Source organism: Halichoerus grypus, chromosome 6 (assembly GCF_964656455.1).
Source record: "Halichoerus grypus chromosome 6, mHalGry1.hap1.1, whole genome shotgun sequence".
Taxonomy (NCBI): Eukaryota; Metazoa; Chordata; class Mammalia; order Carnivora; family Phocidae; genus Halichoerus; species Halichoerus grypus.
Genome location: NC_135717.1, coordinates 98,607,310 through 98,629,616, shown reverse-complemented (window position 1 = coordinate 98,629,616; position 22,307 = coordinate 98,607,310). Strand labels below are relative to the sequence as shown.

The 22,307-nt window shown below is 38.8% G+C and overlaps 1 protein-coding gene across 1 annotated transcript in view; it reads right to left on the bottom strand.

Annotated features, from left to right (window-relative positions):
• Positions 1-22,307, bottom strand: part of IRAG2 (inositol 1,4,5-triphosphate receptor associated 2) — a 119,810-nt gene that overhangs the window by 33,182 nt on the left and 64,321 nt on the right. The window contains 7 exon segments of the mRNA XM_078075774.1: positions 1,009-1,090; positions 2,045-2,192; positions 4,224-4,320; positions 5,103-5,183; positions 6,495-6,556; positions 13,407-13,569; positions 14,012-14,126. Coding sequence (XP_077931900.1) covers positions 1,009-1,090; positions 2,045-2,192; positions 4,224-4,320; positions 5,103-5,183; positions 6,495-6,556; positions 13,407-13,569; positions 14,012-14,126 — 748 coding nt within the window.

Sequence of the window (22,307 nt, the reverse complement as noted above, 5' to 3'; positions counted from 1 at the left end):
TAAAAAGGAATGAAGTATGGGGATAACACGCTACAACATGGGTGAACCATGAAAACACTATACTAAGTGAAAGAAGCCAGTCACAAGAGGTTACATATTGTATTATTCCACTTATATGAGATATCCAGACTAGGCAAATGTATGAGAGACAGAAAGTAGATTAGTGATTGCCTAGGACTGAGGGTTTGGGGGTGGGGGGAGTAGGGACAGACTATTGATGGGCATGAGGTTTCTTTTTAGGATGATCAAAATGTTTTAAAATCAACTTTGGTGATGGTTGTACAATTCTGTGAATTTATTTAAAAGCATTTAATTGAATCAATTGTTTCATATATGAACTATGTCTCAATTAAGCAATGAAAGAAAAAGGAAGAATGATGGATTATTATATCCTGAAACAAACTGTCTGCTCTATTTGATTGAGAAAATTATGGAGCTCAGGCTCTGGTTGTAGACTGAGGGAGGCACTTCATACATACTCCATAACCTGGGGAGTTTGTCTAAATGACATGTTATTCAGTGTTACTCTTTTTTTTTTTTTTTTTAAGGTAGAGAAGTCTCATTAGCACCTAACTGTAGCAAAGAACACTCTCTGGGCATTGCCCTACTTTGTAACTTTTTACAAAGTACCAGCACATTAAAGGTTATCTAGGCTTGGCTTCAATTCTCAGAGAGACAATGAGACCTGAGACTTCTTAGAGTCATTAGTGAAGTTTAAGTCCCAAACCAGTCTGCCTCTTTAACAAAATGTTCATTATACTTGACCAAAATCTCCTTTTGGCTATCTACCCTTGAGCTTATACTATAGAAGGGGTAGAAAGCCCCCAAATGACTGGATTTTAATTTCCTGCCATCAAAGGTTGACATTTCTCACGCATCTGTGTTTTGTGGTGTAAGATTCATACTTGCTATAAGAGTGCTCATAATACTTCAAAATATGTATATATTTTGAGGAGGACCAGGATACAGTAGTACTAAAATAAAGTTGAAATATAGTCAAATGCTCACTTCCATCCTTAGGTCATCATTCATCCTGATGCAACCTGAAAGATCTGTTCCTGGGTGGGGGCCAACTTTAGGGCCTGGGCACCTGACAATAGAAAGCAAAGTTCCTTACTACAGAGAGAAAGACCGAGAATTTCAGCAGATGCCAAATGTTTCCCTTCCCTATCCCAGCTTAACCAAATTTCTAATTAAGTTCATGGTTTTAGTAAGACACAAGGAAAGAGAGCTCCAACCTCCACCAGAGAGAGGTCGCAAACCACAGAGAATCTACCCAAAAATGAAAATAAAGAATTTGCCATTCAAAATCTTGCTTCCTCGCCCTTGATACGGACAGGGAATTTCACTGGGGTGGATAGTGCTCACAAACTCCACTGACATTTTGAAACTTTTCCTAAGGAAGGTCAGCCTGTGTACTCAGAAAGGTGAGCACAGATGAACTTCAGGAGAGGGTGGGTGTGGGGACAGGGATTTGCAGAGGCTCATTAACCTTGAGGAAGAAGGAATAATATATGATCAAAACCTCTCTGAATAAGTTAACTTAGCAGTATATAGTATATTCCTAAAAGTTGGGAAACATTCAGGTAGCCTAATTTGTCTTTTACATTTTAGAATGGACATTAGGGAATTCAAAGAACAAGAAAAGTCACTTCAAGAAAACTATAGAGGAGGGGCGCCTGGGTGGCTCAGTTGTTAAGCATCTGCCTTCGGCTTGGGTCACGATCCCAGGGTCCTGGGATCGAGTCCCACATTGGGCTCTCTGCTTGGCGGGGAGCCTGCTTCTCCCTCTCCCACTCCTCCTGCTTGTGTTCCCTCTCTGTCTTTCTCTGTGAAATCAATAAAATAAAAAAAAGAAAAGAAAAGAAAAGAAAACTATAGAGGTATCTTTGTTTTAAAATTGCCAATTTTCAGAAAGTCAGAAGTTCCATCATAAAGACCTTATGGTCTCAGGATACAAAAGTCTAACTGATTAGAAGTTCAGGCACTAAAAATAGGCCACCCATGAAGAACAGGGTAAGTATATTTTGCTCTTTTAACTTACTTGCGTCTTCTAGTCACATCCAAAGCACCATCCTCTACTTCTCCATAGTTGGGCCTTTCACGTGAAACCTGGATTCGTTTGGCTGCACCTGAGGAAAGTGTCAATTCCAGGCTTGGAATTGCTGTGAGACTCTCTAGATGCAAGGCATCTGCAGAATAGAAAAGAATAAAACCAGAAATTTATTTCTGGTTTAAACTATATAATAAATATATATTTACTTATATTTATTCGTATATATAATAAATATATATTATATAATAAATATATAATATATAAAAATTCTTATATATATTTTTCTCATATATAATATATATTATATAACTATATATTATTTATTATATATAAAAATATATATTATACATATATAAATTTTTTCCCTTTTGAGAGGTTGGACCATTTCTGAGAAAGCAGAAGTCAGTTCAATTCTATTAACCCTGTGAAAGCGAAAATGCCATTTTTTTTTTTTTTTTAAGCAGAGTGGGGAGGGGGCAGAGAATCCTTGCCTAAAAACAACTAGAGGGGTCAACAATCTGCAGCCAGAGGATAAAATACATCCAGCTGCTTGTTTTTGTAAATAAAGTTTTACGGTAACAAAGACATACCCATTCATTCAATACTTGGCCACTTGCGTGATACCGAGTAATTGCTGCAGAAACCATACAGCCTGCAGAAGCTGAAGGATTTACTGTCTGGCCCTTGACAGAAACAGCTTTACCAAACCCTGAAGGGAAGAGGGTTAGACACTGTGATGGGGACCCATTAAAGAGACAAAGGAAATAGGGTAGCGGATCGTGTGTTTTGGAGGAAGCCATCTTGCTATGTGTTTTTCTGAGTATAGGAAGCAGCAGAGTTTAACAGAAGAAAACACAGGCATTGGAGTCAATCAGAAATTTTTAGTTCAGATCCTGGCTCTGCCACACACTGGCTGTGTGCTCTTGGACGCATAACTAAACCACTCCGAGCCTCAGCTTACTTCCATATGAAGTGACACACGACCTTAGGCAAATTACTAACTCCATATTTCTCTGTTTCCTTCTCTTCCTTGTCTTGAAAATGGAAATTACATTAGCCTCTACCTGGCAGGGATGTGGTGAGGATTAAATGAGGTAGGAGTGATGCAAAGAGCAGAGAACCGCGCCTGGCGTACTGCAGGCGTCTGCCGGCCCTGTCGGTGGTGGTTGTGTTACTACTACTGGGTGAGTGTGAGTAACGTCGTCTCTATAAAGCCCTAAGCTGTTGTTTGATACAAAATGGCCATTCAATTAGTAGTGGTAGTAGTTTTCCCTTCTCTAGTTGAAATGATCCACAGATCAGTTTACTTGCTATTTATTTCTTCTTAACTTTATTTTTTTTTAAATTTTTTTTAAGATTTTATTTATTTGTGAGAGAGACAATGAGAGACAGAGAGCATGAGAGGGAGGAGGGTCAGAGGGAGAAGCAGGCTCCCTGCCGAGCAGGGAGCCCGATGCGGGACTCGATCCCAGGACTCCAGGATCATGACCTGAGCCGAAGGCAGTCGCTTAACCAACTGAGCCACCCAGGCGCCCTCTTCTTAACTTTATTTTGATAACCATCCCATGTCTTTTGTCATTTCAGAACCAGCCATTGACTTTTGCTTTCAACCACATCTCGGTTGTGATGAGAGATGTCACTACATGAGCATTTCTTCCTAAGATGAAGCTCATTCTCCTTAGCCTGGCACTGAGTAATAGCCCACCATTTGACCCACAACCTGCTCCAAACTTATATTCTACTGTATCACAACCAAACTCCTCTTGTTTCCAAAATGACTTGTCCAGCTTTTTTTTTTTTTTTGGTCCTCCCCAGTTAAAATACTTTTTCCATGCTTTTTGCTATTCCAAATGCAACCCACTTTCAAGGCCTGGTTCAACTCTCATTTCTTCTATGGAGCTTTCTCAGACTTCTCTGAGCCCATTCTAACCTCCCTGATAATCTGTGAGCTATTTTAGAATTTATTCTCTATTATACATAATATGGTGCTTTGCACAGAGTAGGTGTTCAAAGATCAGTTGACTGACAGAATTCAGGGAGAAATATCCAAATATTCAACAACTTTTCCTGTATAAATATAATTGTGATTAATTATTTTCCCTTTCAAAAAGAACCTTACCCTCAGCCATGCCTGATAGGGTGTAAGAGGGGGGCTATCCATGCTTACCCAGCAGAGGTGTATACCAGCATGTATGTTTGAAGGTCAGGAGCGTCTGATATATTCTTGCTTCTTGACCACTATAACGTTTATGGCAACACTGCTTCTGAACAGAAAATTAAATAGTATTAGCTATCTAAAGGGGTGTAACATAACATATTTCATCATCTATTCTCTTAATTTCCAAAGGTAGAAAGAATATCACTGGTATCAAGAAGAGGTCAAGAAGAAAATAAATGATTCCAAGTAATAAAGTAATAAAGCTTTCAACCTTTTGATCAAAAGCTATACCCTATGGGTAAAGTGTAATTCTCATTAAAAATCACAGTTCAATAATTTAACAGAATTATATCAATTCCCAATAATCGACACTGTCATATAAACAAAAGCCTTGAGGAAAAAGGTATGGATGAGAGGCAAGCTTAGTTATACAATACTTCTTCATGATACCACAGTCAAATAATTTAACGTATTGCCATATCGTAGGGTCTACCAGCATTGTATGCACGTGTGTGACAAAGAAAAAGACTAGGTAGGGACGCCAGGGTGGCTCAGTCGGTTACACGTCCAACTCTTGATTTCGGCTCTGGTCATGATCTCAGGGTCATGAAATCGAGCCCTGTGTTGGGCATAGAGGCTGCTTAGGATTCTCTCTCTCACTCTGACCAGCCCCCCTCCCCCCGTCCCCTGCTTGCACGCTCTCTCTCTCAAAAGAAAAAAAAAGTTAAAAAAAGAGAGTAGGTATCCATTGTTTCATCTAATAATCTCTCAAAAGTGGTCTGGCTTAAAGTACTAAGACTACTGATACATACTGGACTTCACTTTCTCTTTTGTCATAGTGGTGATTCACAACTGGCACTTAAATTGTTTCAAAAAGCTTAAACTTACCAGTTGATCTTGAAATGGTTGTTGAATTCCATCTGTGCCGGACAAGGGATCACAGTGAGGAAATTCCTCATCTAAACAGCTCTGTCATGAGAAAATGGTGGAGTATGTTCAAAGGCAGAATGACGACAGAGTCAAAGATACAAAACATATTCCATTTAAGAGAAGATATGATGCTACCTGAGGAGGGTAGTATTGGCCAATTCTGTCAAGTATTCTACTTAAGGGAACAGGTTTGTAATTGTAAAGCTTTCATTGCATTTTCCCCCTTACTTGTTCTAGGAATGAAATTCAAAGATCAGGGACAGGAAATACAATGGCTTTGTCATTGAAATCTTTAGGCAGGGGCCAAAGAAGGTTGCTGGAGACATGTCAGTGTAGTGAAAATGTTGCCTGTGAAAATTTCATAGCAATCAAATTGTGGCATTAGTCCAATCACAGTTATATTATATCACAGTTATATTATAATAGAAAATTGTATTTGTGTTCCTGATAAGATTAAAGCATATTTAGATGTGGAGGTTTTTCCACTTCAATTTATTGTAGGGGGCTTTTTAGGCACTCTGCCTGGCTTGATCTCCCACATGAAAAATGTTTTTTTCTACTTAAACAGATGTGCCTGCATTATGCTCTGGAAACAGATACATGCAGACATCACCCTTCTTTCTTCCCTTCTCCAGTCCCTTCCCCCGTGCCAAACTTACTGTTCCTTATGTTCCTCATTTATGAACAAAAAGGAGAAATTCACCAAGTATCATAAGGGAAAGAAATATATTGAACTCTACCATGGATATATTGAGATATCCAGACAGGAAGGAGTTAAAAGTTTAATTCAAATAGGAGGGGCCCCTGGGTGGCTCAGTTGGTTAAGTGTCTGCCTTCAGCTTAAGGATCAAGCCCTGAGTCAGGCTCCCTGCTGCGCGGGGAGCCTGCTTCTCCCTCTCACTCTGCTGCTCCCCCTGCTTGTGTGCGCTCTCTCTCTCTCCCTCTCTCAAATAAATAAAATCTTAAAAAAAAAAAAAAAAATAGGAGAAAAAAGAGACAGGAACCATCCCAGCCCATCCAACAGTACGCATTCAAGAGTATCAGAAAAGAAGTGCCTAAGACTAAAACACTGGCCCTTTGCTAATAGATACAGTAAATTCTAAAAAGGCTTCCTCTTTAAAAGATGTTATTAGGAGCCATTCACTAATGTGAGTGCCCCCTTCTTATTTGGCTAAATGGTTTTGGTGCAGAAGAGAACAAAGTCCACTAGAGCATTTTCTTCTAAATTGGTTAATTTTGTGATCAAAGTCATTATCTATTATAAATTAGCTTCAAATCCATATACAGATTGGACCTCTTCCCCACAGTAAACACATATCACAGGGTTTTTTGTTTTTGTTTTTGTTTTACCTGAAACAGCAAGCCATGGAGGCGTCCTTTAATTAACTTCTTTCTCAGTGACTCAGTTGTTGCTATAAAGAGAATTCATAACCAGCTTAATAGGACAATTTGTAACCCCCTTTTCCCTCAGTTCCTTTCATAAACTTTTAACAGCTTTAAATTTGGGGTCTGAGGAAAGGAGAGAGAAAGCAGTGACTTCTGAGAATGGCGTTCTCAACTCATGTCTTGTGGGAATGGAAGAGCAGAACAAAGGCTAGAGCAGCTAACCCATGATCACCCCTGGGCATTCAAAATTCACCTTGACAGATGCAAGTGATGTCCTCTAGAAGTGAGTCACAGAATGATTCCACCTTAACTTAGGAATACACCTCAGAGGTCATTCAGTCCAACTGCCTAGGATGTGGAAATCTTCTCTCCCAGAAACCTCTGCATGAGCTGTGAGTGGGTGATGGCAGCCCCTAGAATTGGAGCCCCGTGATCCCAGAATCCTGTGGGTAGGTCTGAGATGATGAGAACACTTTGTCCAGAGGATTTCAATGATAACTGGTTAGTCATGCAGCTGGGATCAGACTCACAGGATAATGTTCAATTCAGTATACTTTTTCATGAAATTAAAAATGTTTGTCTTTCTACTTCACTGAAATCTGCCTCCCAGTAACTTCCAACTTCTCATCTCTGGAGTAACAGAAATGAGGAAAAAAATACCTTTTTAACTCTTTGAGTTAAACAGGTACACATTACTTATCTGACAATCCATACTCTTTAAAATATAGATAAGAACCAGAAAATAGGCCCAAATCTTTTGAACCAAAATAGATGTTGATAGTCATGACCTTTATTCCTGTGGCAATTCCTCACACTTCCACTCATCCAATAGGCTCTGAATTTATACATAATTCTCACAAGCTCTGACTGCTTTCTCAGCCCACAGATGATTAAAAACAAAAATTACGTGAGGGTAGGAAGCTCTGCTAGATGGAGACATATTGACATATTAATAGCTGCCTTTTTTTTTTTTTTTAATCACTAACAGCAAGGAAAATTCACAGCAAATACTCTGTTGTCCAAAACACATACGAATCTGGAGCAACAGTTTTATATCTCAATAGCCTGAAGAAATTCTGAACCATTAAAATAATACTAATATATGTGAAAAGTACATAATCTAACAAAAAAAAATTTTCTAAGAAAAAACTCTTGAAAAGCTTCAATTATATCAAAAATTACCCATGTAAAATTCTATTTTGTAAGAATTTTTTTTTGTAAAAATACCTTATTTCACAACTAAGCTTGACATAGTTGTTACTAGGCCCACTAGGAGGAAAATACTTTTTAAAAATTTCTAACATATTTAAGTAATTAAATTATTTAATCTTTAATACTTAAAACTCTAGTAAAGATTCAATTTTAGAAAATTCTCTCTTTTAATGGTATTAAATAAATCCTTCTCCCGACCTACATCTAAGCAACAGCAACCAAACCTTTCAGAAGTGGCCAACATTATGTTTGTGAAGGTCGTGTATCTCCAAAACACTGTCTTTGGATTTCCAAATAAGCTTGTGTTTCAGAAGAAATAATGAGTTAGTATAAGACTATTTAAATTGCCCATCTGCTTTCCCACCAGGCAATCTTGAGTTTTAGGAACAGTCCATCTCAAAACATTTAAATCGTAAACCTTATTTCAACAGATGTTTTGTGCAATGTGTCGCAACTATTTCCATATGTTCCATGAGGCAAAACACATTGCCTTATGACCCTAATTTGCATCCACCTTTGTATTCTTTTTTATGTTTGGAGTTCGACCTGCCATGTCTCTAGGACATTTAGATTTTACATGGAAGCAAATGAAACAACGGTCACTGTATCCCCTGCGGCTGCCATCTGTGCTATAGGATGGGATCGGGTGTCTTGCATACATTGCCTTTGAAGGAAGCTGGGATAAAACAACTTTCCAAATGACTATGCAATGAGACTCTCAGGCAAAGGCCCTGCAATTAATTGGCTGTTGATAATTAAAACTATAGTATTAGAGTGATAATAATGCTAGTTATCAATGATGGTTGACATTTATGGAGCATGGATTTTTATAACACAATATATATGTTATCTCATGTTCTATAAAACTGTGTATTAAGAAAAATCAAGTTTCATTGAAAACCACAGACCAGGAGAAAATAATTTGCAACACATATATCTATCAAAGGACTTGTATCCAAAATATGTAAAGAAATCCTACAACCCAATAACAAAAGGACAAATGTCCTAGTTTGAAAGTGGGCAAAAGGTAATTCACAAAGAAGATATATAATAGCCAATCAGTACAACAAATGAAAATCACAAGATACCCAGAAGAGTGACAAAAGTGGAAAAGATTGACACCACCAAGCATTGATGCTGTAGAGAAACTGGAACTCCCACACACTGCTGGTGGGAGCGTGAAATGTTACTGACCCTACGGAAAACTGGCAGTTTCTTAAATGGTTACAGCTACACTATGACCTAACAACTCTGCTCGTAGATCTTTATCCTAGGTTAAGGAAAAACATATGTCTACACACAAACCCATACACAGATGTTCATAGCAGCTTGCTCCATAACAACCCCAAACATCTAAATAATTTAGATGTCCAATAATAGAAAAGATAACCAAATTGTGGAACCGTTCATACAAAGAAATATGACTCCATCATGAAAAAGGCATTCCATGAATAAACACAACATATTAAGATAAATATTATGTTGAGGGAAAGAAGACAAAAACACAAAAGTACATATTTTATATCTCAATTCTAGAAGTTAAACTAACCCATCAGTGATAAAAATCAGATCAGAGGTTGATCCTTATAGTGGGGGAGGTGGGGGAGGGGCAGTGACTGGAAAGTAGCACAAGGGAAATTTCTGCGGTTACAATTCTGTGTTTCGAGTGCATTTGGCAAACTGGTTAAATAAGACACTTAAGGAGATGCCTGGGTGGCTCAGTCGGTTAAACGACTGCCTTCAGCCCAGGTCATGATCCCGGGGTCCTGGGAAAAAGCTCTGTGTCAGGCTCCCTACTCAGTGGGGAGCCTGCTTCTCCCTCTCTTGCTCCCCCTGCTTTTGCTCTCTGTCAAATAAATAAATAAAATCTTAAAAAAAACAACAACAATACACTTAAGATCTGAACATTTCATGATGTTAATTATGCACTAATAAAAAAAAAGAATGTAAAAATTACAAGAACAAAAATAACAGTTTATGAGATAAACATCGTTAGGAAGAGACCACTAAAAATGTATACGCAACATTGTAACCAGAGCACTAACAAACACAATTATATAGTGCCTCGGAAGATAACTTGGATCACCAAGACGTGCCTCTTAAAATGACCAAAGGCTGCCCCACAGGATAATAGAAATGCACAGGATAATAAGAATAGATAACAAAAGCGTGGAGATGCTGGTGACATTTAAATGGCGCAGTGCTGGTGGGATGCTAAGAAAATGCAGATGGGAGTAGAACTCAGGCGGTGGGACTGCTGCAGTGAACGCAGGAGGGAGTACAGCCGGCCTTGAGCCAGAGCCCTGCAAGGCTGGGCGGCACTTCTCTGGGGGAGGAGGCCCAAGTGCAGACACTTGCAAAATAAAGCTAAAAGGGCTCCTGCTGTTTGTCAGCAGCCAAGCCGAACACTTTCTCCTTCCCCGCTGAAGGTTATGGTTCTATCCCTACCCATCCAGATCCCGTTCCTAGGAAAATCATGAATGAAACGACACAACTTCCATCTGACATTCGCGTCATTACCCATTGGCTAATGGTGAACGAGGTAACGCACGCGGCAGGAACGTGATCTAGCAGAACAGACTCTCCCAAGTATGACCAAGCACTAGCTATTGTTTTGCATTTGTTATTTATAAATTACCTACTGCATTTTCTGGAAGGGGATACTGAGTACCCAGAGAGGTAAAGAGATTTGCCTAACTTTATCCAGTTTCGCTTTTGACTTAGAACATAGGTTTGTTTAAGGCCAAATACCATGCTCTTGGTCATTACGCTATATGGCCTCCTAGATTATTTCATCCATTTCTGCATCCTACATTTGGGAAAACTTAGGCGCCCATCCCATCAGAGCTGCTGAGCAAGCTCTGATTTTGGGTTTTTCCCTTGGTCCTCAACCTAACACCTATCTTTAAGTGTCTCAATCACCTCAAGCCCCCTTTCGTGTCTCATTTCCCTCTTAAGTACTGACTGCTCGAGACACGTGGCTCTCATCTCGCATCCATCCTCAAAGCCATAAGGCTCTTATCTGTCCCCTACCCCATGCCCTCCATGCTAAGGACAGCAAATTAGAAGACAGTTTCCAGTGGGTTCATCTAGGTGAAAGCCTTCTCTAAAGTTTATACAGCTATTGTGTTCAAATAAGGAATTCTGACATACAGGAGCCGCTCAGGCTCTCTCGCCAAGGAAATATTTACAGTTTCTAAAGGTAATCAGTTCCCTCGTTATTGATTAAATCAGGGACTCAATGAAGATTTCATGTTAGAAGGGGGCAAGAAGAGGATGAACAGGAAAGAGGTGATAGAGTCTCTATTAGATCAAGTGGTCTATGTTTCACTAGATTCACTCTAATATGTTGGGTAAACACCCGAGATCTAAGAAGCCTTTTTGTTTCCTTTTCAAAACAAACATCCATTTATACCTAGTATTGCCTTTGTTAACAAGATACTTGGATACATAAGTAAGAAGCAGAAGAAAGAAAATATGTAAGTAACCATTCAAGAAACTTAGCAGTTCTAATGGCACATGTCACAGAAGCTGGTATGTACACTTAGAACCTCATACATCAGTCCAGTCCTGGTGGCCACTGAAAACTTGAACAATATTACTTCTTCAGTATGAAGTTCAGGATAATCAAATGTCATAAACAACTTCCTAGTTCCAGTTTACGAACCCCCGTCATTGACCTGAACAATTGGACACAATCACTGAATCCCCACCCAATTTGCAAAAGAACCATTCTCAGACACGACAAAAAGCCATTGCCTTAAACACTTAATAAATGTATTAAGCTAACCAGAAAGTTTCAGAAGAACTACATGGATTTGAATATTTTTGTTTTCTGACTCAGAATTCAAACGTCTGACTCAGAATTCAAACAGCATGTGGTGACAGTGGTAATGGTAGAATGTGCCAGGATGTGTTTATGTGATAACTGTCCTACCTCACTGACATTTATTCACAGTCTATCTGGAAAATCTGCTCCACAGAACATTTCGAAAATATGTGCCACCTAAATTTCCCTCTTGTTGCAAAGGTTGATTTTTAAGGGCATTGTTAGAAAAATCCTCATAAGCAAATGGTCTTCAGAGCAAAATCTTGGTATGTATGCCTTCTATGGGCAGCAAAAGATACAAACAAGGAAAAGAACTCAAAAAGCTAAGCAGGTTGTGAGCAACTCAAGACAGAAAGGAGGCATCCACTCTACTTTATGCAGCCAAGAAAAAAAAAAATACACGCTTGCAACCCAGGGTGGCTTTCATCTTCTATTTTTAAGAATATTTGGACCAATGAAGTGAGAAGACAATAGCAAGTTCATTATATCAAGAACGTATATTTTGGGATAAGGTACAAAAGTTGACTCTTCCAAGAAGGTACTAAAAGGAAATCAAAGGGGCAGGGGGGAGAGTTGTGGGAGGAGATAAATTCTTAGTTTTATAAAACTATGAGGTATAATGTTGACTTAATCGAAGATAAATATAACTGAACCAAAAGATTAGTCCTCTAAGTACAGTGTCTAAAACAAACATACCATAAACCAAATTTGGAACGCCTTATTATTCATGTCTCAACATGAACACTTCTAATCACAAGGGAACCTTTTCCAATGCTCTCTGAGCAATCATAAAATAACACATAGATTATGTAATTTAAAGACTTACACTGTCATACTTAAAATTATTGAAAACTAGCAAGTCCTGCAAGGTTTAAAAATAATAATAATAAAATATTGAATAATTACTGTTACGTTAGAACTAGCCAAGTCCTTTAAACTTTTAAACAGCATTCTCAGATAGCAGTAGAAAGGGTACAATAAATCCAAAACAAACCCAGGTCTGAAAATCTCCTTCTCTAGCTTAGCTTAAGTTGATAATTCATTTGTTACCCAAATCAATAATTTTGTCTAAAAAGAGCATCTAGGACAGCTAGAACAAGAAGCTGGCCAAACAAAAGCAATTGCCTGATAAATGGTCAAATAAGCTTTGTTTTTACCAAATTGTTTCTAGGATAAAATTCGCTTCTGAATAATCTGACATCTGTCATTTAACAATTGTCATTTCACCTAAATCCTTAGTAAACAGTTACTTTCAGGTAATACAGAAAAATGACAAATATTCTAATTTTTTTAAAGCAAAATATATTTGTAAAGAGCACATTAAAATTTAAAAAGGATTTTCACATATTTAATATTTTGATGCACTGAATTCATAAGTATTTTGCCCACCCCTAAAACTACTATGTAAAAGAAAATAGAGAGGCAGGTCCTTTTCTACCATATAATGGGTACAAGCTAGCTAATAAAATCAGGGTAGAATAGGTAAGCCATTTGCAAGTTCAAATACCCCATGCATACAAGACTTTTTTCCCCCTTGTTTACTTTTACAGATACTGAGAACTTTAATTTTTAAAGAAATAACAGTCATGGACAAATTCAGCTCATAATTAAAAAAAAAAAAAAAAACACTGAAAGGGAAAGTTAGTCATTAAATCAGCCTACTTGGACACGAGGCAAGCCTCTCTGGAAGCCCACGATACTGCCTTCTGGAACCATTTTATTGTCATAAATGTGGGTATTAACACAGCAGCTGTCTCATCGACAAAAATGGCTGTAGTCCTTTTGCCCCACCTCCGAGTGGACTGAATTGGACATAACACATATTTGCTACTCACTTTTCAATTTCCTCGTCTTCTGCTCAAGTGTCTGGCAAGTGTTCACTAATTCGGTATTTACAGTCTGGAGATTCGGTTGTTCCGAGATTGCTTCCTCTAATTCATGCAGCAAAGACTTCGCTTTGTCGCCGGCTGAGTGGGCTGCCGGATCTCGATCCTCAACCTGGACACGTACGGTTAATACTGGATTTTAGCAGGGTGGCCAGGAAAGAAAGCAAGTGAGTGCTCACTGGTATTATGCACACGAAACTGAAAATGTGCTTTTCTTCTCAGGGAAGTGATAAGCCTCTAGCGAACTTCTGCAATTCTGTGTTTGCATGGGCTTTGTATGCCTGAGCTATTTCTACAGCGGTAAAAGTCCTGATATGTCAAGTTGCTTCTTTCTGCAAAGATGCCTCTTTCATCAGGAGGCTGCTGACACCACCTCCTTTACAACTCCCCTGTACTTCCTCCGCTCGCTGGTCGCCAGGGACTGAACTTCGCAGTTCCTCTTTGGGTTTTTTTTTTCTTTTCTTTTCTGTTCCTCCTCCGTTTTTTACTTCATGGTTTCAAGGACATCTGAGGAAACTTCCCCTTGAATATAAAGTAGTCATAGGCTACCCTACCTGCTCCTCTCTGTCCTCCAGCCATTGGCTGGTTCCTTGGACCTTCTTCCTAACGACAGCTTCCTGGTTGACAGCATCTTCTTGCACTTGTTCAAGGGCTTCTCGTTGTTTCTGCCTGGAGTTAAAAAAAAAAAAAAAGAGTCCAAACCACAAGCTGTCAGTGACATTTCAACTGAGAGTCACCCCTGGGAAGTTGTGACAAATTCAAACTTAATGCACTTCCTCAGAAATCAGAGGGAAAAGTGAAAGTATTTACATACATATAAATGCTTAACAAACAGAGAATTTTAATCAAAGCACTCATATTGATCAGTTGGCCTGATACCCTCACTTTAGAGATAAGGGCATTTGGTCTCCTATTTTACACTGGGATATTCAGTTTCCCACAAGCTACATTCATCGTAGTAATTAGCATCAGGCACCAATTGCTTAGAGGATGGCACGGTAATGAGGTCACTGTGACAGGTGCGGTATTTACACATCATAGCTAGCTGTTTCAGAAAAAGAAAGGAAAGGGAAAGATAAAAGAAAAAAAAAAGCTTTGGGTCATGACCGTGGCCTTTTCTCTTTAAGAGTTGTCAATCATGCTAAATGGTGAGCCCAAGAAGGGCTGCCCCCAAGCATGGACGGAACACTCCATGTTAGTATTTCCACCACAGTCTTGTCTTTCCTGAAAACTTGACCCCCCTCCCTTTCTTCCTCATTCCAAATCTCTTAGTGTTGTTATGTTACCTCTCTTTTGGATACATTTCTAATCCTCCAAAATGTATTAAAATGCACCTGCTCTCAGCTGATGAGATTATTTAAACAATGCTAGGTATCAATATATCAATGACTATCTGGAAACAGCTTGATCTGAATAACGATGATATCCTTAGCTCAAAGGGATGATAAACTTTGGGAGCTTCAAAGCAAAGAGGAAGACATTGTCAGGTTTAGGCCTTTTGCATGCCTCTCAAACATTAACACAGTCAGAATCTCATCGTATATTGGCATAAATCTAGCCCTAAGTACAAGAAGAATCGCATGAGAGACAAGGATGGTCGCACAGAATGCTTACCATCATGGTAAACTAGCAAACAAAACTCTAAACAGAAATAAAAACTACCTAAACAATCTATTGAGCCTTGTTCAATACCTTATGGTCAGTTTCTTCTTGTTTTAAATTTTGGTAAGAACATTTAACATGAGGTCTACCCCCTTAATACATTTTAAAGTGTATAATGTTGTTAACCGTAGGCACAATGTGGTATAGAAGATCCCCAGAACTTACTCGTCTTGCATAACTGAAACTTTATACCTGTTAAATTGCAGCTCTCCATTTCCCCCTCCTCTAGTCCCTGGAAACCACCATTCTCTCTGCTTCTCTGAGTTTGACTATTCTAGATACCTCATAGAAGTGGTATCATGCCATATTTGTCCTTCTGTAACTGGTTAATTTCACTTAGCATAATATCCTCAAGATTTTTCCATGTTATCACATGCGACAAAATTTCCTTTATAAGGCTGCATAATATTCCATTGTGTATATATATGCGATATTTTCTCTATTCATTTACCACTGATAAAATGTAGGCTGTGTCTATATCGTGGCTATTGTGAATAATGCTGTAATAAACTTGGGTGTGTAAATATCTCTTCAAGATTTTGCTTTGAATTCTTTTGCACATATATCCAGAAGCAGAATTGCTGGATAATATGGTTGTTCCATTTTTAATTTTTTGAGGAAATTCCATACTGTTTTCCGTAGCAGTTGCACTGTATTAAATTCCCATCAACAGTGTACAGAATTTTAATTATTTCTCTACATCTTTGCCAACACTTGGTATCTTTTTTTTTTTAAAGATTTTATTTATTTGACAGAGAGAGAGAGACAGTGAGAGAAGGAACACAAGCAGGGGGAGTGAGAGAGGGAGAAGCAGGCTTCCCACAGAGCAGGGAGCCCAATGCGGGGCTCGATCCCAGGACCCTGGGATCATGACCTGAGCCGAAGGCAGACGCTTCACGACTGAGCCACCCAGGCGCCCCAACACTTGGTATCTTTTGGTGGTTATTTTTTTCCCTTTGGTTTTTAATAATAGCCTTCCCTAACAGGTGTGATTCATTCATCATCGTGAATGACTCATGGTGGGTTTTATTTGCATTTCCCTGACGATGAGTGATGTTGAGCATCTTTTCATATACCTGTTGGTCAACTGTATGTCTTCTTTGGAAAAATATCTATTCAAGTCCTTTGCTATTTTTAAATTGGGTTATTTGGTTTTTTGTAACTCAGTGTTGTAGTTCTTCTTGTATTTTGAAATTTAACCCCTTATTGGGTATATGGTTTGCAAATATTTTCTTTCATTCCATAATGTACCTGTTCTCTCTGTTAATTCCTTTGCTGTTCAAAAACTCTTAAGTCTGGTGTAAACCCACTTACCTAACTTTTCTTTTGTTGTTTGTGCTTTTGTGTCATAGCCAAGTCCATGGTCATGAAGAATTTCCCCCAAGTTTTCTTCTAGAGTTTCAGAGTTTTAGGTCTTGTATTTAAGTCTTTAATCCATTTTGAGTTGATTTTTGTATATGGTATATAACAAGGGTTCAACTTCATTCTTTTGCATAGGACTATCCAGCTTTCCCAACACAATTTGTTGAAAAGACTATCCTTTCTCCATTGTGTATTCTTGGCACTCTAGTCAAAGATCAGTTGGCCATTTATGCATGGGTTTATTTCTGGGCACTCTATTCTGTTTCACTGTCCTTAGGCCACTACCATACTGTTTTAATTACTATAGCTTTGTAATATATTTTGAAATAAGGAAGTGTGCTACCTCCAGCTTTGTGTTTCTTTCTCAAGGTTGTTTTGGCTGTTCAGGATTCTTTGTGGTTCCCTGTGAATATTAGAATTATTTCTTTTTCTATTACTTTAAAAAAAATGCCAGTAAGGTTTTGATCAGTATTGCACCGAATCTGTAGATGATTTTGGGTATCATTGACATTTTAACAATACTAAGTCTTCTAACCTATGAACACAAGATGTCTTCACTTATTTGTATCTTCTTTAATTTCTTTCAGCAATGTTTTATAGTTTTCAATGTACAAGTCTTCACCTCCTTAATTAAGTTCATTCCTATTTTACTCTTTTGGATGTTATTTTAAATCAGATTGTTTTTCCAACTTTCTTTTTGGATAGTTGTTAGTGTACAGAAATGCATCTGATTTTTGTATGTTAATTACATATGCTGCAATTTTGCTGAATTTGTTTATTGGTTCTAACAACTTTTTGTGGAGTCTTTAGAGTTTTCTGTATATAAGATCACGTCATCTACAAATACAGATGATTTTACTTCTTCCTTTCCTTGCTTAATTGCTCTGGCTAGGACTTCTAGTACTATGTTGCTTAGAAGTGGTGAGAGTGGGCATGCTTGCCTTGGTTTTGATTTTAGAGGAAACACATTCAGTCTTTCATCACTGAGTATGATGTTAGCTGTGTGTTTTTCATAATGGCCTTTATTATGTTGAGGTAGTTTTTATTTCTAGTATTTTGAATATTTTATCATGAAAAAGTGTTAAATCTTGTCAAATGCTTTTCTTCATCAATTCAGGTGATCATGTGATATTTATCTTTCATTCTGTTAATGCAGTATATCACATTAATTTGTGTATGCTGAACCAGCCTTGCATTGCAGGGATAAATCTCACATGGTATGATTTTTTCAATGCATGATTAAAGTTGGTTGCTAGTATTTTGTTGAGGATTTTTGCACCTATACCCATCAGGGATATTGACCTATAGTTTTCTTTGCTTGTAGTATTTTTGGTTTTGGTGTCAGGATAGTACCGACCTCATAAAATGAATTTGGAAGTGGTCCCTCCTTTATAATTTTTTGAAAGTTTCAAAAGTCTTCAATAATCTCCTACTATTAATCTTCCTTAGATGTTTGGCAGAATTCATCAGTGAAACCACCTGGTCCTGATCTTTTCTTTGTTGGGTTTTTGAATACTGCTTCAATCTCCTTACTATTTCTTGTTCTGTTCAGATTTTCTTTTTCTCACTGATTCAGTCTTGGTAGGTTGTATGTTCCTAAATATTTATCTATTTCTTCAAGATTATCCAGTTGTTGGTGTATGACTGCTCACAGTGGTCTTTTATGACCCTCACCCCAAACCCTCTCACTGTAGCATCGGTTATAATATTTCTTCTTTTGTTTCTGATCTTATCTGAATCTACTCCTTTTCTTAGTCTAGCTGTTTGTCAATTATATCTTTAAAAAAATTCAGACTTTCAGGGAAGATGGCAGAAGAGGAGGATCCTAGGCTCACCTTGTCCTACAGGTACTCCTAAATAACACACACATCAGTGTAAATAACCCAGAAAAATGACCCAAAGACTGGCAGAATAGACTCTCCACAGCTAAATGTAAAAGAAGAGGCCACAATGAAGAGGGTAGCAAGGGTGAAGACATGGTCAGGAACCAAACTGACTCACAGGACTGTCTATGGGAAGGAGGGATGCCATTGGCACAGAGAGGAAAGTAGCACACCCCACACCAGGCACCCCAGGCATGAGGGAGCCACACTGGGAAGATGAATCCCCATAACACTGGGCTTTGAAAACCACAGGGGCCTAATTTCACAAGTTTATAATCAGTGTAGCTTAACACTTTGAACTTTAAAAATGAGCAAGCTGAGCTCTGGGAGAGCTGGAGGGCAATAGGAAATTGAGTCCCCACACTTATAGAGAGAGCACAACAAAGAGTCCCACCGAGATATAGCATAGCAACAGCAGTTTGAAAAAAGAAAAAAACCTGGGGTATATGAGAAGGAGATTTATTTACTAATCTCAGAGCAGGTGCTGGAGGGGCAGGGATCTTTGTAAGATTCTCCAAGAACAAAAGAGCTGGTGGGCACCATTTTCCTCTCCTACCCCTTGCCCTAGTCTAGACACACAGGCACCTGCAGGAACAGCACAGAGCAAACACCCTCTGCCTAGTTTGATAACAGTGCACCCCAACCTGCATTCTCCTGCAGATGCTCTCCCTCCATCCTGGACTAGGCAGGAGTTTTCACGCACCCTCCCACAGCAGACCAGCACAGACCTTGCTGGCAGTGCACCCCACTCCTCCATTCTCCCACAGACCTGTCCCCCAAAAATGTCCTTGGCAGGAGTCTATTCAAAGCAGTGCCACAAGCCTGGCTGTGTGCAAGCAGACCTGACAGGGGCCAACACTCTCCAAACTGACTCCTTCCCTGGGGAGAGGGAAAGATAACCACACACACCAGTCTGACTGTAGCCCTAGCAACGGATTGGGGGTAGATATCTGGTCTGACTGCAGTCCCTGCCCACCAATGAAAGCTTCTCATTTGACAACATAGGGAGAACACCCTGAAGTTTGGTGCTACTGCAGCTCTGGCAAAAGCGTGGTCTGACAAATAAGGCCCAGGGTGGCCTCAGACTGGCCCATTAACAACACAGGAATCAAACTGTGCCCACAACAGGCAAGGGGAGCCATTGCAGATGACTGGACTGAAGGCAAATGTGACTCAGCCACAACAGCAGCATACACACAACACACATAGGAGACACCCTTGAAGGACCAGGTTTTGGTGAAGAGGGAATATGGCACAAAAGAGCTCCATAGGACCTCTTCTTCATAAGGCCACTAATTTCAAGAGCAGGAGACATAGCTGACTTTCCTAACATATAGAAACAGACCACAGAGAATTAGACAAAATGAGGAGACAGAGGAATATGTCCCAAATGAAAGAACAAATCAAAAATCACAGCAAGGGGGTGCCTGAGTGGCTCAGTTGGTTGGGCATATGCCTTTGGCTCAGGTTGTGATCTCAGGGTCCTGGGATCAAGCCCTGCATCCTTCTCCCTCTGCCTCTGCTTCTCCCCCCAACTTGTGCTCATGTGTGCACACACACACACTTTCTCTCTCTAATAAATAAAAAAAATTTTAAAAATCACAGCAAGAGAGCTAAACAAAACAGAGATAAGTAATATGCCTATTAGAAAGCTTAAAGTAATGGTAATAAAGATAATAAATGGACTGGAGAAAAGACTGGAGGATATCAGTGAGATCCTCAACAAAGAGATAGAAAATATAAAAAAGAACCAATCAGAGATGCATAACTCATAACTAAAATTTTAAATACAGTAGAGGAAGGAGCATGGATCAGTGACCTGGAGGACAGAGTAGTGGAAAGCAATCTAGCTGAACAGGAGAAACAAATTAAATAGCAATAAATTAAAACAGACTAAGGGAAATCAATGACATGATCAAGCATAACAACATTCATATTATAGGGATCCCAGAAGGAAAAGAGAGAGCAATGGGGGAAGAAATATGTATTTGAAGAAATAATAGCTGAAAACTTCCTGAATCTGGGGAAGAAAACACAAATCTAGATCCACAAGGCACAGGAAGTCCCAAACAAAATCAACCCAAGCTGATCCACACCAAGACACATAGTAATTAATGTGGCAAAAAGTAGTGATAAATGGAGAATTTTCAAAACAGCAAAAGAAAACAGTTGCATACAAGGGAAACCCCATAAGGCTATCAGCTGATGTTTGAACAGAAATTTTGCAGGCCAGAGGGTTTAGAATGATATATTCAAAGTGCTGAAAGAAAAAAAACTGCAACCAAGAATGCTCTATCCAGCAAAGCTATCACTCAGAATAGAAGGAGAGATAAAGAGTTTCCCGGGAAAAAAAAAAAAAAAAAAGTTAAAGGAATTTATCACCACTAAACCAGCCTTACAAGAAATGTTAGAGGGGACTGTTTGAGTGGAAAAGAATGACCATAAGCAGGGTTAAGAAAAGTAGGATGCACTAAAGTACTAAAATTAGGTATATCCATAAAAATCAGTCAAGGATTCACACACACACATGCACACACACACATACACACACACACGGTGTAAAGTATGACACCTTATACCTAAATTCTAGAGGGAGAGGAGTAAAAATTTAGTACTTTTAGAATGGGTTCAAACTTATAGATAAACCTAATGGGAACCATAAATCAAAAGCTGGTAATAGATATACAAAAAAATAAAGAGAAAGGAATCCAAGTATATCACTAAAGAAAGCCAGCAAACCATGATAAAAGAGAGCAAGAGAAGAAAGGAACAGAGAAGAACTACAAAAACAACCATAAAACAAGTAACAAGATGGCAATAAATATATAACTACCAATAATTACTTTGTTTTTTTTGTTTTTGTTTTTGTTTTTGTTTTTTAAGATTTTATTTATTTATCTGACAGAGAGAGACACAGCAAGAAACGGAACACAAGCAGGGGGAGTGGGAGAGGGAGAAGCAGGCTTCCTGCTGAGCAGGGAGCCCGATGCGGGGCTCGATCCCAGGACCCTGGGATCATGACCTGAGCTGAAGGCAGATGCTTAACCGACTGAGCCACCCAGGTGCCCCATAGCTATCAATAATTACTTTGAATGTAAATGGAATAAGGCTCCAATCAAAAGATGTAGGGAGACAGAATGGATAGAAAATAAGACCCATCTATATGTTGCCTATAGGGGACTCATTTCAGACCTAAAGACACATGCAGACTGAAAGTGAATTGATGGAAAAGCATTTATCATGCAAATGGAAGTAAAAGAAAACCGGAGGAGCAATACTTAGATCAGATAAAATGGACTATTTTTTTTTAAAGATTTTATATCTTTAAAAGAGAAAGAGAGAGCATGAGCAGGGGGAAGGGCAGAGGGAGAGGGAGAAGCAGACTCCTGACTGAGCAGGGAGCCTGACACAGGACTCCCAGACCTCTGGGATCATGACCTGAGCTGAAGGCAGTCACTTAACCAACTGAGCCACCCAGGCACCCCAGACAAAATGGACTTTAAAACAAAGACTGTAACAAGAGACAAATACACTATGTAATCATAAAGGGAACAATTCAACAAGAAGATATAACAATTGTAAATATTTATGCACCCAACTTGGGAGCACCCAAATACATAAAGCAAATTAACAAACATAAAGAAAATAATAGAAAACAATAATAGTAAGAGACTTTAACATTTCACTTACATGAAAGGATAGATCATCCAAACAGAAAATCAATAAGGAAAAATGGCTTTGAATGACATTGGACCAGATGGATCTAACAGATATATTCAGAACATTCCATCCTAAAACAGTGGAATACACATTCAAGTGCACATAGAACATTCTCCGGAATAGGTCACATATTAGGCCACAAAACAAGTCTCAATAAATTTAAAAAAACCTGAAATCATACCGTACATCTTTTCCAACCAAGCATTATGAAACTAGAAATCAA